Below are 21,610 nucleotides of genomic sequence, written 5' to 3'. Positions count from 1 at the left end.
GTTGACCGAAGTACCACTGATTCACCTACTAGAAGGGTATAAAGCTTATTATATAGTCCATATTATAATCTTAATGTGGAATTTCAGATAATGTAGATATGGTTGCAAAATGAAGTGAATTGTGTTGGGAATCTTTGATTAAATAAGCCTCAGCTCGTACAAATTAATGACAATACTTACATTATTTACCCTTATGTATAAGTCGATATATACTGAAAGCTGCAACGCAACGTATCCCATGGAAATAATATTTTGATGTATGTTGGTACGATCACAGAACATTTCCATTGTAATACTTGAAATATGCATGCACGTATTTGATAGGATGTAAATTTCGGTTCAAATCAATTGGTGCAAGCAAGCAGCCTTTTGACAATTACAATGGCCACTTGAATCCTCAAGAGTCAGCACTTAAAAAATGGGGAAAGAAAATGATATGCATGCAAAGATATAAACAAAATTTCTTTAACATGTAAGAATGCGGTTTTCGCAGTACATTTATAATGAAAGGTGGTGAGTATATTAGTTGTATCCACTCAATAGTTGTTTTCATAGACACAAATACACAATGTGTTTCATGAGATTTTCAGTGAACAATGAGTTGCCAAAATCGGAACCACAATTTTCAGTTTTAAAATGGTTGCAGAAGAAAAGGTGATATCGACAAAAAAAACTGAAAGAGATAAGCACATAAGAAATACATATTGACCACAATTAAAGATGTATTTAACTAATTTAAGTACCAAACTCATAGCTCATAATCACATGAAGAAAGGCTGTAAAGAAGGAGAGGACTGGCTGATGAAATCGGATCATATCTCCAAGGCCATATCTAGTGAGGCCTTGCTAATATAATTCTACATCTCAGGGTCAACATTCAATTCATTAGGTTTTTTTACAGATTTTCATATTCGAAATGAAGATGAAGATTCATAACATAGTATTTATTTATGGCATTACAACCCCAAACATCGTTACAAATATGATTTTAGATCTGGTTTATTCAAAATTTTCAATATGCATGATTTGTTGGTTTGGATTTGAATCTCAAAGTGTTTTATATAATGATGTAATAATAGTTGGAACTTCAACTTTTCAAATCTCAGCATTCATCATCGGTATTTTAATTGTTGTAATCCACAATTTGCATATTCCTATTGGGATGAGCTAGTGAGCTACCATATAAGTTTCAACACTATAGAGTCAGGTACAAGATATTTCATTGCTATTACCTCAATACATGTAGTATTTGACATTTTTGTTCCATAATAAATATGCTTGTGCGCAGGGTGTTGCTTGCAAACATTCGCAAGAAAATTTAAATATAAGAAAGAGATGTGAATATGCGATTTTTTTTTTTTTTTTCGATAATAGAGATGTGACTTTATAGGAGTGATGTCCTGATGTCATGATGTGAGGCTCTTCTGAATTTAGGTAGAGTCGAGGTGTATGGGTTGATGACTGCATGCACATGTTGATCCCACAGACACATTTTTCCATTAATATGACCATGGGAAGCAAATCTCGGAAGAATCAAATAATATTGTTCCCTCTTTGCACCATCCCACCTGCTCAAGATATGGTAAGAAGAGCACATGATTTCATACCAGTGAAAAGTAGTAAAACATGACGTCACCTGTATCTTTAGAGAGGATTTTAATGGGTCCCAATTAACACTCCTTCCAACACCCTATAATCACTCCAGTCCAGAACATTTCTTTAGTTTTTTGTAATAAAATCCCCCCTACACCACTCTTTCCCTTTAACTTCTTCACTACTCACCATCTTTCTTTTATAACTCATCAAACTTGTAGACTTTTAGTTTATAGTTTTCAACTTATATGGTATAGAGGGTCCATTTCTCATTGCTTCATATATCAACTTAGAAAATTTGAGAGATTTGGATAAAATCTGGTGAGATCTTGCTTTCTATGTTTGTGGGATTTTGTTGAGTGGTATTTCAATACAAAGGGCTGCATCTTTTCTCCAAACCAAACACAACACAACACAACTCAAGAATCATCTCTCTCTCTCTCTCTTTTCTTTGTATTTCTCTTCTAGCTCATCTGTTCTTGTTTGTAATGGGCATGGCAAAAGAAACACAGTTTCATGTTTTAGCTGTCGATGACAGTCTTATTGATAGAAAACTGATTGAAAGACTACTTAAGACTTCATCTTATCAAGGTGTGTAAAGTTAATATATAGTTGTTTCTTATTTGTATGTGTTGACATTTGATTAATTGCTTATGGGATTTGTTTATATCAGCAGTTACTACAGTTGATTCTGGTAGTAAAGCGTTGGAGTTTCTTGGTTTGATAGAAGAGGATCACAGAAACCCAAGCTCAAACTCACCATCTGTTTCTTCTGATCATCATCAGGTTGGTCTTCTGTTCTGTAGTCTGTAGTTCTGTACTACATTGTTACTTAATATTTTCTTTTCTTATTTGTTTTGTTGAATAATTTTTGTAATTGTCCTTCATTAATAGGTAGTGGAAGTTAATCTCATAATTACAGACTACTGCATGCCGGGAATGACGGGCTATGATCTTCTGAAAAAAATCAAGGTAGATAGATTTTATTCCTTTTTTTGTCTCTAATTTGGGGAATCTCTCACTATCACTCATAATGCTAGAAAAAAAAAACTTACTAGATTTTTTCCTGTTTTGTTTTACATTTTCAGGAATCTTCGTCTCTAAAAGATATACCTGTTGTAATCATGTCCTCTGAAAATGTACCTTCAAGGATTAACAGGTAAACACCACCCTAATGTCTTGAGCACCACTCAATTTGATTTGATTTGATTTTTTCATAGTACCACTTGTTCCAAAGTCGATGATAAACTAAAACTTAAATATTTCCTTAGTGAATTTGTTTCTAAGTTGAAATTACTTTATGGGTATTGTTCAGATGCTTAGAAGAAGGCGCAGAGGAGTTTTTCCTGAAGCCAGTGCAACTATCAGATGTGAATAGGCTTAAACCCCATCTACTTAGGGGAAAATCCATAGAAAAACAACCAGAACCAAAGCCACAACAACAACAACAACAATTGCACCTGCAACAACAAACACAGCAGCCAAACAACAAGAGAAAGGCAATGGAAGAAGCACTTTCACCTGAAAGACAAAGACCAAGATACAGTGGCTTGACAGTGATTTAGTACGTCCAATATTATTTTTGTAAATTTCTTGGAAGAGTATCTAATTTTGTTTTTATTTCTTCTTCCTCATGCTTTGATAACACATCTTAAGATTCAAGCCCAAAAAAAAAAAAAAAACACATCTTAAGAGAATTATAATGAGATTTGCTCTTTTGAGGTACCGAGTACATACTTGTACAAACATTTTAGATAAATTCTGGATGGTACGATAGAGCCTAGAAGAGACGACACAGCCTCTCTGTGGCGGGTATTTATTTATTTTTAATTTTGAAGAAATATAATTTTGTTTTCTTGTGTGGTGGTTGTGACTTGTGAACATTTGTCCATCTTTATTTTTAAAAGCTGGGAGGGATGCTATCATTCTATGGACAACCAACTTCGACGCAAAATCATACTCAAGATCATTGAGAATTTGAGAAACTTAATTATTTTAGATTTGGTCGATATTTTGGTGGACATACTCCATGTATAATTCATCTCCACAGAAAGTCAAATTGATCTAGAATGGGGATGGTTATATGACACACAAAGGCTAAAAAAAACTCCTTTTTTCTCATGGTGGCGGCTAGTGAGTGAAGATCAGTTCCTTTGACTGCGTTGACCGAACTGTTTTAGTCTCTTCCTCACTTTCTAAGAGCATCACTACACAGATGCCTTTCAAGATCCGTCACTAAATGACGGATCATTCAGTGTTTAAGCCACAAAATATCACGATAAATATTGAGATTTTAGCAAAAGATATATAAATATCAAAGTTATATAAGACTGTAAATATCGATAATATTTTGATAATATTTATGATGTAATTGGGGATTAATTGAAATTAATCGGAGGTCTTTTAGTTAAGCCATAAAAGTCAAAAAGAAAAATAAAAAATACAAGAAATCAAGCAAGGCCTCATTGAAATAGTCTATTGTGCAGAAATTAAACAGAATATACAAAAATGTTGACTACATGACAGACTACTTGTCTCTAAACTCTAAAGTGTTAATAATCCCCAATATTCAATATCAATGTCTTCGTCCTCCTCATCAAAAATTCTAAATGCTTCCAGTTTCACCCTTTCTGCTAGAACTTGGCCCCAAGAGGGATCATTACCTTCCCTCACAAACTCTCTAAGAAAAATTAGAAAAAACCAATAAAAAAACAAATAAGAAAAAGTGATAAGAATGAGTGAATAACTAACCTGGGAGGGATGGAGGTTGTCTGAGTGCTGCCATTGCTGGAGTGCTCGGTGGTAGTGTTTTTTTTTTTTTTTTTTGTTTTATTGTGAACAGGTGAAGAGAAGTTGAGAACATTGTGGGTTTAATAGTGTGGCTTTTTGGGCGTACAACTTCTTAAATGTGCCGTACTCACAAAAAAATTAAAAACCAAAACCCAAAAACTATTAAGCGGGGATTTTTCCAAGCCGGTTTATTGTAAGTCGTCCGACTAAGAGGAACAAATCGGCCGATTTTTCAATCCCGCTCAGACCTCTAACTTTCTACCACATTGGTGTAATAGCTTATAGCGCTGATTAAGCGGTGCTTAAAGTCTTAAACTGCACAGATTCGGATATTTAGTGATATTTTGTGTAAATAATAATTTTATTTAATATTTATCATTATATTTTAAATAAATATAAATGATATATCATAATATATCAATTATCCATGATATTTGTTGATATTTTATATATATCAACGATATTTGTATATTATAAAATGATTTGCTCTTATGAAAGTAAGCATTATTGGCCGAACCACGGTATATTTTGTGTCTCATTGTGTTATACTTGTTTGTAATAGTTAATTATATAGCTTAGATTTGTGGTTGTTAGTTGTAGTGAAAATTTAGATTTCGATTGAAGTATAGAGTGTTCATATACAAACTATCTTAGCGGGGATCGATTGACGCATCGTTTTCCCCATGGCCAACATCCTCTCTATTAATGGATCATGTGACATGAGCCTCAGGAACATTATGTTCATTTACTGCATGGATCTCCTCATGGGTTAGATCTCTCGCAACAATGGATGTAGAGCCAACATTCTGATCCCCATCTTCCACCAATGTGTTGACATATTCAGTAGGTTTTTCCTTGTTTTTATTCCTATTTCTCTTCTTGTTTTTTATGTTTATTTTGTGCCTCAACAACTTGAGTCTCGCCTTGTTTTTGAGCTTGCTTCTCAGCCTAGTTCTCAGATGATGCTATTTCATCCCTTCAAACATCCTTCTGCAAAACATTGCACTCTATAATGAGGAGACCTACATATTGACTTACAATGTCCATAGAATTTGGGCATCTTGACTAGAATTTGATTCGGTACTGGTTCGGAGAGGTCTATGTCGACCAAAACCGAAGCAAAGTACCCAAAGTCCTTTTCAAGAGTATGTTTGTCAATCCCAATAGGACCTCCAATGGCTCTGCCCAATGAACATCACAATCTTGAAACAATGTTAAATATCTCCAAAAAGATAAATATATCCACGATACATATCAAGAAATTGAGAATCGATAAATACCCATATCCCGATATTTTATACTATAGTTTGAGCTACCCATAGTTCAAGAATGATATAAGAATACTGTTCAACGACCACCCTTTGTTGCCGATCCAATTTTGGTTGGTAACAATGAAGGAGGTGTGAAAAGAGTCCTTTGTCGACAAAGGGGGGGATCAAACTCAACAATTGGATCTGGACTCTGTTCTAGAAAATATGCCAATGATCAAGCTACCAAAAAAAACAGTTGAGCGCGGTAGCCTATATTGCAAATATTGTCTTGTTAGTAGGTTGGATCTTAAAAGACTTAATAATGTTGATGAGGTTTGCAGAATAGCCTTGGAAATTAAACTTGGCATCCCAAAGGAGATTGGAAACTAATTCCCTTGGGAAAGGCTTCTTCATGATTTGATTACCTTGTGAGGAAGACTAGAAGAAGATATGGTGCGGTGGTCCGTGGAGATTCAAGAATCAAACACTCAGGCTAACAAAGTGGATTTTAGAGTTCGATCCATATGTTCAGGTAAAATCTAATGTCTTAGTTTGGATTAAATTCACTAAATTAGGACAATAAGATTGGGACTATGAGAGTGGGAAGGAAGATTACAATCACTTCTCTTAAGTATCTCCACATGATAAGAGCCCAAAACTGTAGTTTTAACCTCTTAACCATCATACTTTTAGACAAATTATGTGAGTAATAATTAAGAGTTAATACTGATTACGTGTTTTTATGCATTTCAGGCTTCAAAGTCCATTATGTGCAGAAATGTGCCACTTTAGCGAGATAAAGGAGCAAAGGTCGGTTCTTCAGAAGTTACGTGAATAAAGGCCAAGATTCAAGGAGACAAAGCCCGTAAAGCCCTCCGTCAAAAGTTCAAAAAAGTCAACACGGGCGTAAACAAGATAATAAGTCAGTGTAACTTCCGAAGGCCGATTCGTATCTTTGGACTCGGACCCGAATTGGGCCTACCTTATGTCAAAACGACCGCTCGGAAAAGAACTTTCCAATGGTCCAAGCTTTGATCCAATCGAGGAGCAAAAGTGGACGAAACGTTTATCGAAGTCAATTGCGGTTGAAGAGCCCATTTTGGACTAAAGAAATTGGTTTTGGGCCCGATTTTACGGCCCAAAAACATGGCTCCAAGTCCATACACGATTTTGGATCCGAAAGTATAAAACAAAAGCTTGACTCTTTGTTAATGGTAGATAGTTAGGTTAGAAAATAAATTAGGTTAGGATAAGAAAAGTAGCCATTAAACTTTAGATCCGTTTTCTTAGTTTTACATTAATTAATTAGTTTATTTCTTGAGTATTGAATCATTGTTTTTATTGTTCATTAGATTAATAAGTAGTTGTTATTCATTCAATCATATCTTGTTCTTATTGTTCTATTAGATTTATAAAGTTAATTACTTATTCCATAATGACATGTTTTTATTATTGTTCTTGTGTTGGGAATGGTAGTATAGAAAATTCACATCAAATCATTACTCTCACCATTGTTTCTTTTTTTGGGTTTGATTAGTTGAATTCAATTTAAGTCTGTGGCGGAGTTAAGAGTGGAATGAATCCTTACTCATTATATTGCATGATTATGTTTTGAGAGTAAGAAGAATTGATTTAAACGTAAGAATGGTAGTATTACGTATTAGTGTTGTTAACATTAATATTTAGGATTCTACTATTTTTACGGTTATCACCACACTTACTAGATCTCTCTTCACTAATTAATCTTTTCTTACAAACTTGATCTTTTTGCAGTAGTTTTATCTCAATTTTAGTTGTTCTCAAAATTGATTTTTCTTTCTCTTCTTGTTACGGGTATGAAACCCTAACTTCTTTTATATAGTGTGTTAAAATTTAAGTGAGTCACAAAATTTCGATTCATCTAAGTTTATCTATAAAAAACCAAAACTCTCTTCTCCTCACATGGTGAGGGATTACCCAACAAAAGAAGCTATTGTGAATGTGAATGTCAATCCAGAGGCAGTATGTGGAGCTTTAAATATAGCTACTGATATTGTTGCGTCTCTAGTTCAAACAAGAAATGTTTCTGCTGAAGCTGGGTACTCTCCTAAAGTGAATGAAGGTAAGGATGGGGACACAGAGAAGGATGCAAACTCTGTAAATGCAGTGTTTGAGGATGTTACTCTATTAGAATCTCCAAACATTGGAAGTTCAACAAGCATCAACAGTTCCTCTACCGAAAATGTTATTGTTGAGTGGACTACAAATAATCGAGTCTTGGATTCATATCCTACTTCAATGAAGAGAGCTAAACCTAAAACTTCATCAGGAAACAGAAACAAATTTCATTTATTAAACGAGGCCAACGCAATTATGAGAACAGTCAAATTGGATGATCTTGTTGATGAAGATGATGACGTTGATGATAATGGTGATAATAATGATGAAATTGGAACAAATACTGGTCTATTTCATATGGTAGATGACAATGGTTGGACTGAGCGGTTAGAGTTAATAGCTGAAAATGTGTGTACCTGCTCTGTTGAAGTCACAAGGTAAGCCATCAAAGAAGACTCTGTTTGATGCAAAGATGGCCAAGAGGCAATCTAAAAGGGACAGTTGTCCCATTGATCGTCTTAATCTTTAGCTTTTATGCTTTAGATTTTTTTTTATTCTATTTTTTACTATTTTTCTACCTTGTAAGCTCATTTTCATATATTTAATAAATGGTTGGTTGGGGTTTTTAAGCCCCTAACCTAAGCTCAAAAGTTGTTATTAAATTAAAAAAAAAAAAATCTGGGCTATTGGATAATTTCATAACATTCTAAACGGGTTTTGAGGATGTTATAGATCTTCAAATGAACTGATTTTTTTTGGGAGGATGATCTCTATTGTGTAGAGAACATCTCCACCAAAAATCAACTTCTAATTCATTGTATTTAGTGGTGGAGTAACTTTGGAGTCATTTTAAATTGAGTTCATATAACGATCCCCTTTCTAATTGTACTAAAGGCTTGTTAATGATGGACACAGTAACGTTTCAAAGTTTCAAACTTTTGAGGATTAAAGATAAATGTCACCCCTGAACTTGTCCTTGATTGTCATTTACACCCACAAACTTTTTTCTAAGCGAAAAAAATCCTGAAGTTGCAAGTACCAAACACAACAATTAGTTTTATAGATAGCGTTAGATATATATGATGTCATTTTATTTTTTTATATACATGACGTTATCGATCATTTTATTTACCTTGTAATTTATTTCCCAATGTGGCAAGAAATAAATGGATGATGTGGAAATCAATCAGTGAGTCAAGTCCAACGGTTACCTGTAATTGTATAAATTAATCATATTCTTTAGCAATTCCAACAGTCATACCATAAGAAAAAAAAACACTAGCTACCAAATTGTTTGATTTCTATTCAATTCTATGAATAATTCAGGTATGTAATAGGTATTGTTATTAATTTTTCCTTCATTGCTCGCAAATTCTAATCAATTTCTTGTTGGAATATATTTCTTTTTTGGCAGAAATGTCACTTGCATCATATACATATAAAAAATCGATGAATTACAAGGTAAATAAAACAATCGATGACATCATATAAAAAAGAAAATGACATCATATATATCTAACACAATCTATCTATGAAACTAACTGTTGTGTTTGGTACTTGCAATTAAGAGTTTTTTTCGTTTGGAAAAAATTTAGGAGTGTAAGTGACATTTGGGGTCAGGGGTGACTTTTGTTCTTAATCCAACTTTTGATAATGTTGAATATCTTGTTTGGCTAATTACTTTTTGCAAATGTATTGTAAGTTAGGAGATCATCCTCACAAAAAAGATATAGCGTACTCTAAAAGTCTAAAATGACTTTTAACTGTTTTAAGTATGTCCCCTGAAACGGCTGGAAGTCTGGAACCCATTTTTTATACTAAACTTTGTTTCAGGCTTTGAGTAGGCCGGGCTTTAAAATTTATTATCAGGCTAGACTGACATTGACAGTTACAGAATTACACCTGGGCTTGAATTGTGATGGAGAAGAAATAGTGTCAACCGGGGAAATTGGAAACTCTCTTTTGATAACAGCCAAATTGCAGATGTCTTGTGGTGCTAAACCCTAAACAGTACCCTATCCAATGTTATTTGAAACAACAAAATTGGATTGAATTCGTCCATAACGACTTGACATGTTTTCAGTTAAAATTAAAACTATTGTAGCCTTGGTAGGTAATTGCCTACACTTCAAATTGTGGTGTGTGTGCTGCACTACTGCTGCAGTTACCATGTCTTGGTACAGTCAAACACCTACCTAGTGAAAAGTTAAAACACACTGTTGCCATGCTCGCTATGGGCTGGGCCGGATCAATGTAATTGACTTTGAAATCACGATTAATCCTCAAAAGTCAAAACTGAACGAATTCACACAAAGGCAACTGCTCACTTCTCAATAAGGGTGGAATTTGAGCCGAGGGCTCGGAGCTCGGCTTGGGCTCGGCTCGTTTAAGCTCGGCTCGAGCTCGCTCGTTTACTATATGAGCCGAGCTCGAGTTCAAATAAAAGCTCGTGTAACAAATGAGCTTGATGAAGCTCGGCTCGTTTAGTTCAAATAACATATTTATAGTGTAAAATAACTGAGGGCTCGGAGCTCGGCTTGGGCTTGGCTCGTTTAAGTTCGTCTCGAGCTCGCTCGTTTACTATATAAGCCGAGCTCGAGCTCAATTTAAAGCTTGTGTAATTAGCGAGCCGAGCTTGAGCATAGTAAAGCTCGGCTTGTTTAGTTCGAGTTCCACCCTTACTTCTCAATGACTTTGAAATCACGATTAATCCTCAAAACTGAACGAATTCACACGAAGGCAACTGCTCACTTCTCAAAATAACACCCAACCCCTACAAGAGTGGAGGCTTCACCAGATAACTACCTGGAAATGGAAGTACACAGTGACGCGAAATGACAGAGGTAAATGGACTAATGGGTATCTTATAGCATGACCAATGGAATTGTGTAACCACTTTTAGTGTAAATTTAAACATCAAACTCTAATTTTTTTTCTACCAATGGAGATGATTAAAAACACTTTCAGTTTAAAAAATATGTAAACACATGTTAAAAATGAAAATAATTTTAGAGTATCTCCAATTGGGGGTGGGTGGGTAAAATTCAGGGCCGAGTCAAGCCTAGATGTAGCCTTAGGTGGCGAGCCAAGTGAGGCCCTTTTTTTTCTTCTTCTAAACTCATTACAAAATTAATGAAAAACAAAAAAAAACAAATAATAGATTATTAGATTCATATTAAAAATGAAAATCCTCAATTTCACATACAAGAGTGAAGAGTAAATTGATTTCTTTCGAAATACATAAATAATATAATAATATATACCAATTTGAAAGTAAGAGATGATTAAAAGACAAATAGTTAAGAACTTAATGAGTGAAATAATGAAAATGGGTGAAACATGAAAAGGCAGTATGTGTGAGAGAGAGAGACCTTGAGAAAATCGGTTAATATGTCTTTAATTAAGTGGAGAAGAAGTGGGCCTCTAGAATGTGGAGATTCTAGCATATAATGTGGAATTTTTTTTATTCTATTTGATTCTTTCTAATTTAGAGATCTAATTTTGCGAGGACTCTCACACAAAAATTAAGATAAGTATGCACTTGTAACCATTGGATTTATCATGTAACTTCGAGATTCAAATGTTGTAGTGGAATATTGAAATAAATTTTCTTAAAACCAATTCACTCTCGAAATTTAGTGCGGAGAAACCAAATTGACTCCTAGTATCATTTTTTGTATTTTTTTTTCTTCAAAACATATGGTAATATGAAACACATGTAAGGAGAAATAAGGAAATTTCAAGGCCTTCTAAATTTGAGACCTTAGGCAGCCGCCTAAGTCACCTAATGGATGAGCCGACACTGGTAAAATTATACCTCCACATAGACTCCACTTAGGTGCCATTAGAATTTTACAACTCCAATTGCATATTATACGCACTTAGTAGTTTCCAATGGGGAAAATAAGAATGTGTATTCCAAAAGAAAGGACGTCTGTTCTTCACATGCATGTATGGCAGAGAGATTTGGGAAAGCTTACTCGCGAGGGCTGGGTACAACAGAAGAATAGAACCAACATGGCAGCAAGAGCTGGACTGGATCTTGAAGAAGGGAAGAAGAGTGAAGGGAAAGGAGGATATTAAGATGTGTTAACACTACTATAGAAAATCTCATATACCACTGTTATTTACAGTGGTAAAAAGCCTTTAGCCACTGTTTTCATACCGTGGTAACAACCACCGTGACAAATACTTTTAGCAAAACCGTGGGGGAAAAGTACCTCTTATATACTACGGTTTTGACTAAAACTGTGGTATTAGGATTTTCAAACCGTGGTTAATAGTTTGAACAGTATGCTCTATTTGATGTGAACCGTGGGGAATAGTGATGCTAAATACGACAGTTAGATAAACACCGTGGGGTATATAAACTGCTTATACCTCAGTTCTTACCAAACCGTGGTTTATAGTCATTTTAAAAATAAAAATAAAAACCCCTAATTATTTGATTCTAATCATATTCATTCAACCTGCAACCCCCTATTTTCACCATATATATCCACACTGGTTTTAAAAACACATTGCTCAAATAAACAATTCATAGTGTAACTTCGAACAAAAGAAATAAATTTAAACATCCAACACGGAGACATTGAATTGCTAAAAGAGTTTTGAACTTTTCCGAGAGTCATCAATAATGAAATAAACATCCAAATTTACTTGTTCTATCAAAATAATAATGACCTAACTTGTTCCATCAATCAAAAGAGCAATCTATTTGTTCCATCTAAAATATCAAAAAAAATGGTGAGACCAAACACCAAACCTTAACTGGAATGGGTCAAAACCTAGCTAAGACACAATGCTTGGCTCGAACGCTTCTATTATCTTTGGATGAATCTAAGAATTTCAAGTCGAACAACATCAAGTTCCTCTTGTTATCTTTGAGGGATATATTTGTTATCTGCACGATCAAAGATCATAGAGTAATATAATAACTAAAAAATGAAGAGTAATACAAAATAGAGAATGCTAGTGTATGACGACTTATACCTTATTTTCAAAAGAATTATCTGAATAAGGTTCCATTAATTATTAAGAATTGTTTTCCCTACCTGCGGCATTAAAAACTAAGTCAGAAGTTTCTAATAAAAAATAGCAATTCTAGTGAGCTTTGTCCCCTTACATATAATCTAAGGAAAAACCAAAAAACTAATCAAGAGAAGACTTCTTCCATTCTTTTTCATATAAAATATTAGAAAGTTGCACTTTCTCACCTTCTGACCAGCACTGCACCTTCCACGCATTTCCAGCTCTGCATAACTGGTCTGCATGAGCACCTACAGAGTAGAGGGAGAAACAATACCAAAGTTCATTACAAGGAAACTAGATTAAGTCTAAAAGAGGTTTTAAGTCTAAAGAGATTTTTAAGTCATGCATCAGTAGCTATAGGATCGAGTCCCAAAGACTCTCATAATCGAGAATGAATGCTTATATAATCTATATATTGTCCCCTATATGTTTGCTGCCACAGTTCCCTTATAATCTTGTTTATTTCCTCCATCTTCATTGAGTGAAAACGCATTAACTGCTGATCGAGTCCTTAAACTCTTAAAAATGCACTCATGCACATAACACTCCCTCTCCTGAAAAAATCGTAATCATTGGACAATTAGCATCTCTACCCTTACGTCATTCTTACACAAATAAATTTGCTAACAGTGGACCATTAAGAGGGTCCAGCTTCAGCAGAAAGCATTTAGACACAATCACACAAATTTACAACTTGTGTTGAAATCATACTACTCGCATTCTTCCACCCTTCTGTTAAAACTTAAAAAAAAAAAAAAAAGGAAAAGAAAAAGGGAGAGGCAGAACTGAAAAAGAGAGTGGAGAGAGGTAGGAGAAGAAGAGAGTGGAGAGAGGCAGGAGAAGAAGAAAAAAAAAAAGTAGGAAAGGAGAAGTGAAGTGAAGAACAGAAGACGAGAGTGGAGAGAGGTTAGTGAAGAAAAAGAAAAAAAAAAATGGGAGAGGACTAGAGGAGAAGAAGTGAATAACAGAAGAAGAGAGTGGAGAGAGGCTGGAGAAGAAAAGGAAAAAAAAAGAAATAGGAGTGTAGGAACGTACCTTGAGAGTAGAGAGAAGACATGGAGAGCGGGAGTGGAGGAGTGAGATAGTTGAAAGTGAGGAACGATCATCAGTAGAGCTCCCTTAGACATTACAACTAACCCAATGAACTGCTCCCATTCCTATTGAGCTCCCTTAGACATCATCAGTATGTCATCTAGCTTGTTTGATTTCTTCTTAAAGTTCAAACGCTAATCAACAGAGCAACGCCTCCACAAGCAGATGGAGATGACATTGAAGTTCCATTCATAAGCATATGCCGCTGAAGAGTCCATGTAGGTATAGGACTGAGAACTTTGAGAGAAAAAGACTAATTTCGAAACAACAACAAAAAAAAAACACTCTAGCATGGAAAACAAGTTACAGTGCTTGGACCCAATGCATTACCGTAAGAAAGGATTTTATCTCGGTTTAAGGGCAAGATGATATTTTAAAAGAAATACCAGAAAACATAGATGTGGATAAAATATATTAATGAAGATATGGTTCAAAAACAGGAATAACTCTAGTCGAAGTACCTTAGTCGAAATTACCTTAGTGACAAAATATAATTCAAAAACAGCAATGTGATATGTGACAAAATACCTTAGTCGAAGTACCTACTTCTGGAGCTAGCAAACTATTTAAGACACTTTCTCATGACAGAAGTTTAAGAAACCACAATCCTTCTTGTGTTTCTTGAATATCCCTATCCTGTGATTTTGTATCCAACGAGAAAATCGAACCCTAGTCGACCAAAGGAAAACAAAGTTGTGAGAACTTGCAAGCTATCACACTTAACTCATGAAACAATTAAATAAGATGAAGGAAAACAAAAAGAATCAATTCGTTTACAGAGCACAAGTATAATTAAAAAAAATTAGTATTCTTACAAGCCGACCAATGTTAATAGATAAAAGCCCTAACAATACTTATGAAGTACACGGCTGACTGATTATATCTCGAGTGTTAACAAAAAATGTTCTTGCACTTTGTTCAAGAGCAATGGGTGGTCTCTATGGGTCTTTCAAAAGATCTCCACAGTTAAAAAACCACAATAGTCCTCATTACCCATCTCCTTGTGATAACGTACAACATAATGGTGAATGAGCTTAGTGAGATCGAACTAATCCTATTTGAATGGTCTAACCAATTCTTCAAGCACATTTGAATCATCGATATCAAATTCGAAACTCCGCCAAACACAACAGTACTAATATAGTAATTAAAACGCACATCACCTCAGCCATAAATATGATCGATCTCCTATATGTCACTATTTGAGTGAACATGTAATTTATACACTTACAAGATATTCATTTTCGGTCGTTGTCGATGGTTCACTAGATCATCAGAATTTGATTCCACCAACAATGGTGCCCAATAAAACTCAATAAATGCATTATACTCTTACATTAACTGCATAACAAATCAGTTAAGCACTTACGAGATGGAAATTATTGCATGTACATGAACCTAAGGGATGAATAATGATCTAACGAATGGTATCATTCTTTAAGCTAGCATTATAGAGCATTGGTGCCTTTCTTTCGGTAAGAATGATACATGGCTTACCGTGGCCTTAAAGGTGATCAAAGAGCCATTGTTGTGCATGGACTTGAGTGCAGGGGGGATTACAGATTCCACGAGACAAACCATTGATACCCACTGACCCCTGTTAAGGGAATCACTAATGAAAACAAGCATTTTCCCCAAAGCCTCTCCAGTAATGCTGTGACATCGAACCTTATTAACAGGAAACATTCTACAAACTCAAAGAACATTAACTTTGGAACAAATTAAAGCATCAACTCAATGAATGAATTATCATACTTTTTAGTAGATTGATTTTCGTTTACAAAATGATATGATATTCACAATACATTAACGACGTCTAACGTATATATTGATAGTTATATATTTTCACTCAAAATCTCAGCAGCAAACAAGATTTGCAACCTCTCCTCTCAAGGCTTCCACCATATAAGTACTTTCAAATTTCAACTATATATATTTCCAATCATGAACTTAAAAAATGAGTTGGCATGCCGAATAAATCATAATGTAACAAACAACTCCACAAATGTTTGATTCGACTAGTACAGAAAGAGAGAATTGAACTAATAACTAACCTTGGAAGGTCACAATGGTTAGGTTGCCACCTCAAATTCTGATAACTCAAATCCTTTCTCCTAAACTTCTCACAAGCCAGCTGATCAGACATGTAAGTGCACTGCTTCTCGGAATATAACGGATAAGACACATTGCAATTACTAGACAACATCGACTCTTCTTCCAAAATTCTTCCATTCTTCTTGGTGATACAAACAATAGCAAAGACTAGGCCAACAACAAGAATGGGTATAAGGGCATGGAATAAACTCCTAAGTCCCCATGTCCTAATCACAACCATGTAGTGTTTCTTTGCCATACAATATATTTACTGGCTATGTTGTTGCATAGAGTACTTCTCTGAGTTTATGTTTCTCTCAAGACATAACCTAGCTTGTAATTTTAAGTGAAGTTGCCAAGTTGGTGATCATCATTCTTCAAGAAATTTAGAAACATGTGGGGGGGCAAGAGCAGGTGTATACAACTATCAAATATGATTAAACAATCAGTAAAATATACTTCATACACTTAATTAGGTCCGGTAGAGGGTATTGTTCTCTTATAACTAACGCAAAGTCCCAAATACCCTTGTCTCTCCAACTCTTGCATGAAATCAGACATAGCATTACTAATAAACAATTTAGTCAAACACTTTATAGACGGATTACAAACCTAAAACAAGGAGATAACATCACCCAAACAACACATTATTTCCAGTTAAGCAAATTAAGGAATTAAGAAGAAGACAACTTATAGAGGATGCAATCTAAGTTTCAGATTAGTAGAACTACAATAAATTTTTCCAAACCAAGAAATAGAATGACTTTTTCAAATTTAATTGCCAAGAAGACACACGAGGATTTCTCAAAAGAGAGGTAATTTGACGATAATCAGGGATTACGCACCATGAGCTTTGAATTAAAAATGAGAAATTTAATTTATAAATTTTGAAATTGCAATAAAAAGAAACACATAAAAAATTTCGAACTAAAAGCCAGAAATTCTTACCAGATCAATTGAAAATGGAGATTTTTTGAAAGTGACCAAAATTGCAACAGAGATAGAACAACCTTGTCCGAAATGATGAACGCGAGTGGGAGAAATCTGGGAGGGAGCAGAAACCCTAAGTGACGATTGAAAAGAGGGAGTTTTAGTTGTTTTTTGTCTATTTTCGTTTTTTTTTTCTTTTTATTATTTTCTCAAGCAAGTGATTTTGGAGAGTCTTTATCCACGGTAGGTGTAATTTTTGGAAAAACATAAACCACCATTTTTCGGGAAACAGTGGGGAATAAGAATATCTTAAAACAAAATGGGTGATATTTGGTAGTAACATGGCATATGCGATATTATATACCACTGTATCATGTAAACAGTGGTATTTGCTTGTACCTAGATTTGAAAAGTGAAATGTACCGTGGTAAATGACTATAACCCACTGTTATTATAAATACAGTGGTATATACCATTTGACCAACCGTGGGTAATGACCCTTTTTGTAGTAGTGTAATATTGCTTTTCACGTGGTTTGTCTACTGAACATGGAAAGTGAGAAACTCTATATGCTTTGATCACAAATTTTCTACAACACAAATGGTAAGTCAACTGATTCTGAAGGATGTACATACTAAAATACTTGCAATTGAGGTAAAAATGGAGGAGGGACCTGAAAAAGAAAGATTCGAGCTGCTTTGGCACAGGGGAATTGAGGGAATTCAGCACAAAACAGTCAAATGTAAGTGGACAAAGGCAGAGGAAGGAAACCACACACTCAATACAGATGGCAGCGTTCAAGGCATAGTGGGGCAATGGGCAACAATGATGTGGGATAGTAATGGCATAGTAGTGGTAGCAGCATCACATGGGAGATCAGACTTCAAAGTATAACAACATAGCTCCTGTGGAATTGCAAGGCTTGGAGCAATGGCTTAAGTTAGTTGAGAAGTACAATATCAGAAGGGTAGAAGCTCAGACGGACTCAACAAATGTGGAAGCATTCATAAGGAAGAAAAAATATCCATGGCAGGCGAAGAAACTAATCAAGAGCATTGAAGCAATGCAATATAGACTCACTTTTTTTTTTTTTTCTATAAAACATATTTATAGAGAGGTAAACAAATTAGCCGATGCATTAGTGGCAAATTGTTCAAATGTAAAATGTATTGAAATATTGCCAAGTTCCTTTGTAGAGGATGTAAGGAATATTATATATGAGGATGCAATAGGGAGAGACTATGAGAGATGTAATTGAAAGATTTTGTTTACTTAATGAAAAGGGGTAGGCGGGGACCTCTAAAACAACCTCGCTTACCAACCAAAAAAAATAAAAAATAGAAAGGATGTTAGTTGAAATGACGTTTGAGAAAATAATATGTCCTTTATTAAAGTGGCATCCCGTTTTATCATGTGTATCTCTGCAAAATGTCAAAAGTCAAACAGAGAGGAGACAAAAGTTGTTTGTTTTTTAAGCAAGAAACAGCACATTCACATTCGATTAAATTGGATATATAATAATAATAAGTTAATGGGTGCTTTTGTTGGAGTTATCCCTCACATGAGGATGAGGAAGAAAATGAGAAAAACAATACTATTCGTGTGAATAAGTCGGAGCGTGCACGCGCTCGATTTAGCTGGGCCTAAGGCGCGCCGTGCTCTTGTCGTGAAAAAAAAGATAGTTTTTTTTTTCAGCCTCTCACGAAACATGTCTACTGGAGTTTTGGGATGAAAAATTAAGAGGGTGCGCACGTGCTCAGATTTGCCTATCTGAGAGCGCGCCCGCGCTCATGTCTGAACATCTCAAGTTTCTGATTTTTCTACAGTAACGTGAAATTTTGCAGACGCGCCGAAATTTCATATTACTATAAAAACAGAAGTTAGGTTTTGGAAAACGAAGTCTTGAATAGAAACCCAGTTTTTAGAGCAATCAAAATTGAGAGAAAACCTTTGCAAAGAGAAAAACTTGTAAGAAGAGAGGAGTGATCTAGTAAGGTGGAGAGACTTGAGAGGAGTGATTATAATCTTCCTTCCCACACTTATAAAAAGATTAGCTCTTGTGGAAGTATGCATCATTGGCTAAACCACGGTACATCTTTGTGTTGTGGTATGTTTTACTTGATTTATATTTCTATTGCTTGTTTGTGATAGTTATATCCATAAATTAGGATTGTGGTTGTTGGTTGTAGTGAAATATTAGATTTTTTATTAGAGTAGTAGATTGTCCAAGTACAAGCTATCTTAGTGGGATCGATTGGTATCGTTTTCCCCAACAAGTGGTATCAGAGCCAAGTTGGATTAAGCCTAACAAGGTTGTTATCCAAACTTTGCCCAGAAGGTGTTTTAAATTTTTTTTCTGAGAGGAGGTTTGAGATGAAATAGCTTGTGGAGATGGACCATTCTGTAAACACTCGTATGACTAGTCTGAATAGAGCAAACTATACTATTTGGAAAGCCAAGATGGAAGACTTGCTCTATTACAAGGACTTGACACAACCCATTGAGAATGGAGGAGTAAAACCAGATGCAATTGTTGCGGCTGAGTGGAGCAAGCTTGACAGAAAAGCAATTAGATGTATTTGACAGTGGATAGATGACAATGTCTTCCACCATGTATCCCAAGAGACTACCACTTTTGGCTTGTGGAAGAAACTCGAAGACCTCTATGAGAGGAAGTCGGTCGGAAACAAAGTGCTACTCATTAAGAAGTTTGCTAACGCGAAGTATAAAGAAGGGTCTTTAATGTCTGAGCATCTTAATGAAGTATATAATACCATCAATCAGTTGCACTTGATGAATGAAGATTGATATAATTGACGAAGTTGAGGCTTTGTTACTATTAAACTCTCTACCCAACAGTTGGGAGACTTTAGCAGTTTCTCTAAATGGAGCAGGTAAGGATGGAATCATATCCATGGAGATGGCTACCGGGGCATTGTTAAATGAGGAGACAAGAAGGGGTTCACAAAGTACCTCCTCTCACTCAGAGATCCTTGTCACAGAGAAGCGGGGGAGAGGTAAGAGCAGAAAACCATATCATTTTAGAGGTGATGACAGAAGCAAATCTAGGGTGAAACTAGAACTCCTAAGGTAGAGAGACAATGTTACTATTGTGCCACTAATGGTCACTTCAGGTATGAGTGTATAGGGTAGAACACTGAAGAGGGATGAGAAGAATAACTGTGTACATGAAGACATGGTAAAGAGGAACGGAAACACAGGCCGAGATACTACCACACTAGTAGACGATGATCTAGTGGGAATTGTGTCAGATTATAGTGAGTGCTGCGTTAGTACCTCATGCCAGGATACAGAGTGGGTGATAGATACAAGAGCATCCTATCACGTCACACCGCACAGGGGATTCTTCACTACCTACAGCTGTGGTGAATTTGGTAAGGTAAAGATGGGTAATAGTGGTGTCTCGAAGATTGTAGGCATTGGGGATGTTCATGTAGAAACTAATGTCGGCTACACCTTGACACTCAAGGATGTAAGACATGTCCCTGACATTCGGCTAAGCCTAATTTCCGCTGGGAAGTTAGATGATGATGGCTTTCAAAACTCGTTTGGTAATAGGGTATGGAAACTGAGTAGAGGTTCCATTGTAGTAGCCAAAGGGAAGAAACCTTGCTCTCTTTATAATACACATGCTAGTTTGTGTAAAGCAGAGTTAAATGTGGCACAAGAAGAAGCTTCCTCCAAACTATGGCATAAGAGACTGTGTCATATGGGAGAAAAAGGCATGGAAGTTCTTGCCAAGCAAAAGACATTGCCAAACATCAAATGTACGCATTTAAATAGATGTACTCATTGCTTGGTAGGAAAGCAACACATGGTGCCTTTCCAAAGATTCCCCTCTTATAGAAAGGATAATGTCATTGAGCTAGTACACACATACTTATGTGGTCCTATGAAAGTAAAGTCCCATGGGGGAGCTTTGTACTTCTTGACTTTCATTGATGATGCGTCAAGAAAGATATGGGCATATAGTCTGAAGACCAAGGATAAAGTACTTGGCGTGTTTAAGACTTTCCATAGCATGGTGGAAAGAGAGACAGGGAAGCCTTTGAAGTATATTCACTTAGCTAATAGGGGTGAGTACATTGGGCCATTTGAAGAGTATTGCATGAGTCATGGGATTTGTCATGAGCAGACCGTTCCCAACACTCCACAACACAATGGTATAGCCAAGAGGATGAACCGGACCATTGTAGAGAGGATGAGTTGCATATTGTCTCACTCTAAGTTACCTAGAAGTTACTGGGTAGAAGCAATGCTCACAATCATACATGTGATCAACCTATCGCCTTTGAAGCCTCTGAATAGTGATTATTAAGAGAGAGTATGGTCAGGCAGAGATGTTGATTATGGATACTTGAGGGTATTTGAGTGCATGGCATTTGTTCATATTCCAAAGGATGAGAGATCCAAGCTTGATGACAAAGCTAAGTAGTGTATTTTTCTGGGTTATGGGGATGAGAAGTTTGGCTACAAACTTTATGATCCGATTAACAAGAAGGCAATCCGAAGTCGAGATGTTGTGTTCTTGGACGACTAAACCATAGTAGACTTTGAGGATGGTGAGAAGCTAGAAGCTTTCACTAATGATCTTGTTGACTTATAACCAGAAGTTCCTACTGTGGAACGTGCAGAAGGCATTGAGAATGCAGAAAGCCATGGGTTTGAAGCTCATGATGATGATCCTATTGATATAGAAGATGCAGATGAAG

The 21,610-nt window shown here is 35.6% G+C and overlaps 1 protein-coding gene across 1 annotated transcript; it reads left to right on the top strand.

The window, feature by feature from the left end:
* Positions 1–1,940: 1,940 nt before the first annotated feature.
* Positions 1,941–8,211, top strand: LOC147484424 (uncharacterized). Its single transcript, XM_086579747.1, has 6 exons — positions 1,941–2,184; positions 2,270–2,379; positions 2,488–2,565; positions 2,682–2,752; positions 2,909–3,157; positions 7,505–8,211. Exons 1-6 carry the CDS (start codon positions 2,082–2,084, stop codon positions 8,169–8,171), a joined length of 1,278 nt encoding a protein of 425 aa, XP_086435873.1. The 5' UTR covers positions 1,941–2,081; the 3' UTR covers positions 8,172–8,211.
* The last annotated feature ends 13,399 nt before the right edge of the window (positions 8,212–21,610 follow it).

The sequence above is a fragment of the Coptis chinensis genome, chromosome 8, assembly GCF_015680905.1.
Source record: "Coptis chinensis isolate HL-2020 chromosome 8, ASM1568090v1, whole genome shotgun sequence".
NCBI classification, from domain to species: domain Eukaryota; kingdom Viridiplantae; phylum Streptophyta; class Magnoliopsida; order Ranunculales; family Ranunculaceae; genus Coptis; species Coptis chinensis.
Note: the sequence above shows the minus strand (reverse complement) of the source record. Positions and strands in the feature narration are given on the sequence as shown.

What these genes read in the sequence shown, in the direction of transcription:
- LOC147484424 (XM_086579747.1), top strand. Translation starts at nt 2,082, where the DNA reads ATGGGCATGGCAAAAGAAACACAGTTTCATGTTTTAGCTGTCGATGAC. An exon ending in TAAGACTTCATCTTATCAAG is followed by an intron (nt 2,185 to 2,269) that starts GTGTGTAAAGTT and finishes TTATATCAGCAG; the next exon opens with TTACTACAGTTGATTCTGGT. An exon ending in AGTGGCTTGACAGTGATTTA is followed by an intron (nt 3,158 to 7,504) that starts GTACGTCCAATA and finishes AGTGTGTTAAAA; the next exon opens with TTTAAGTGAGTCACAAAATT.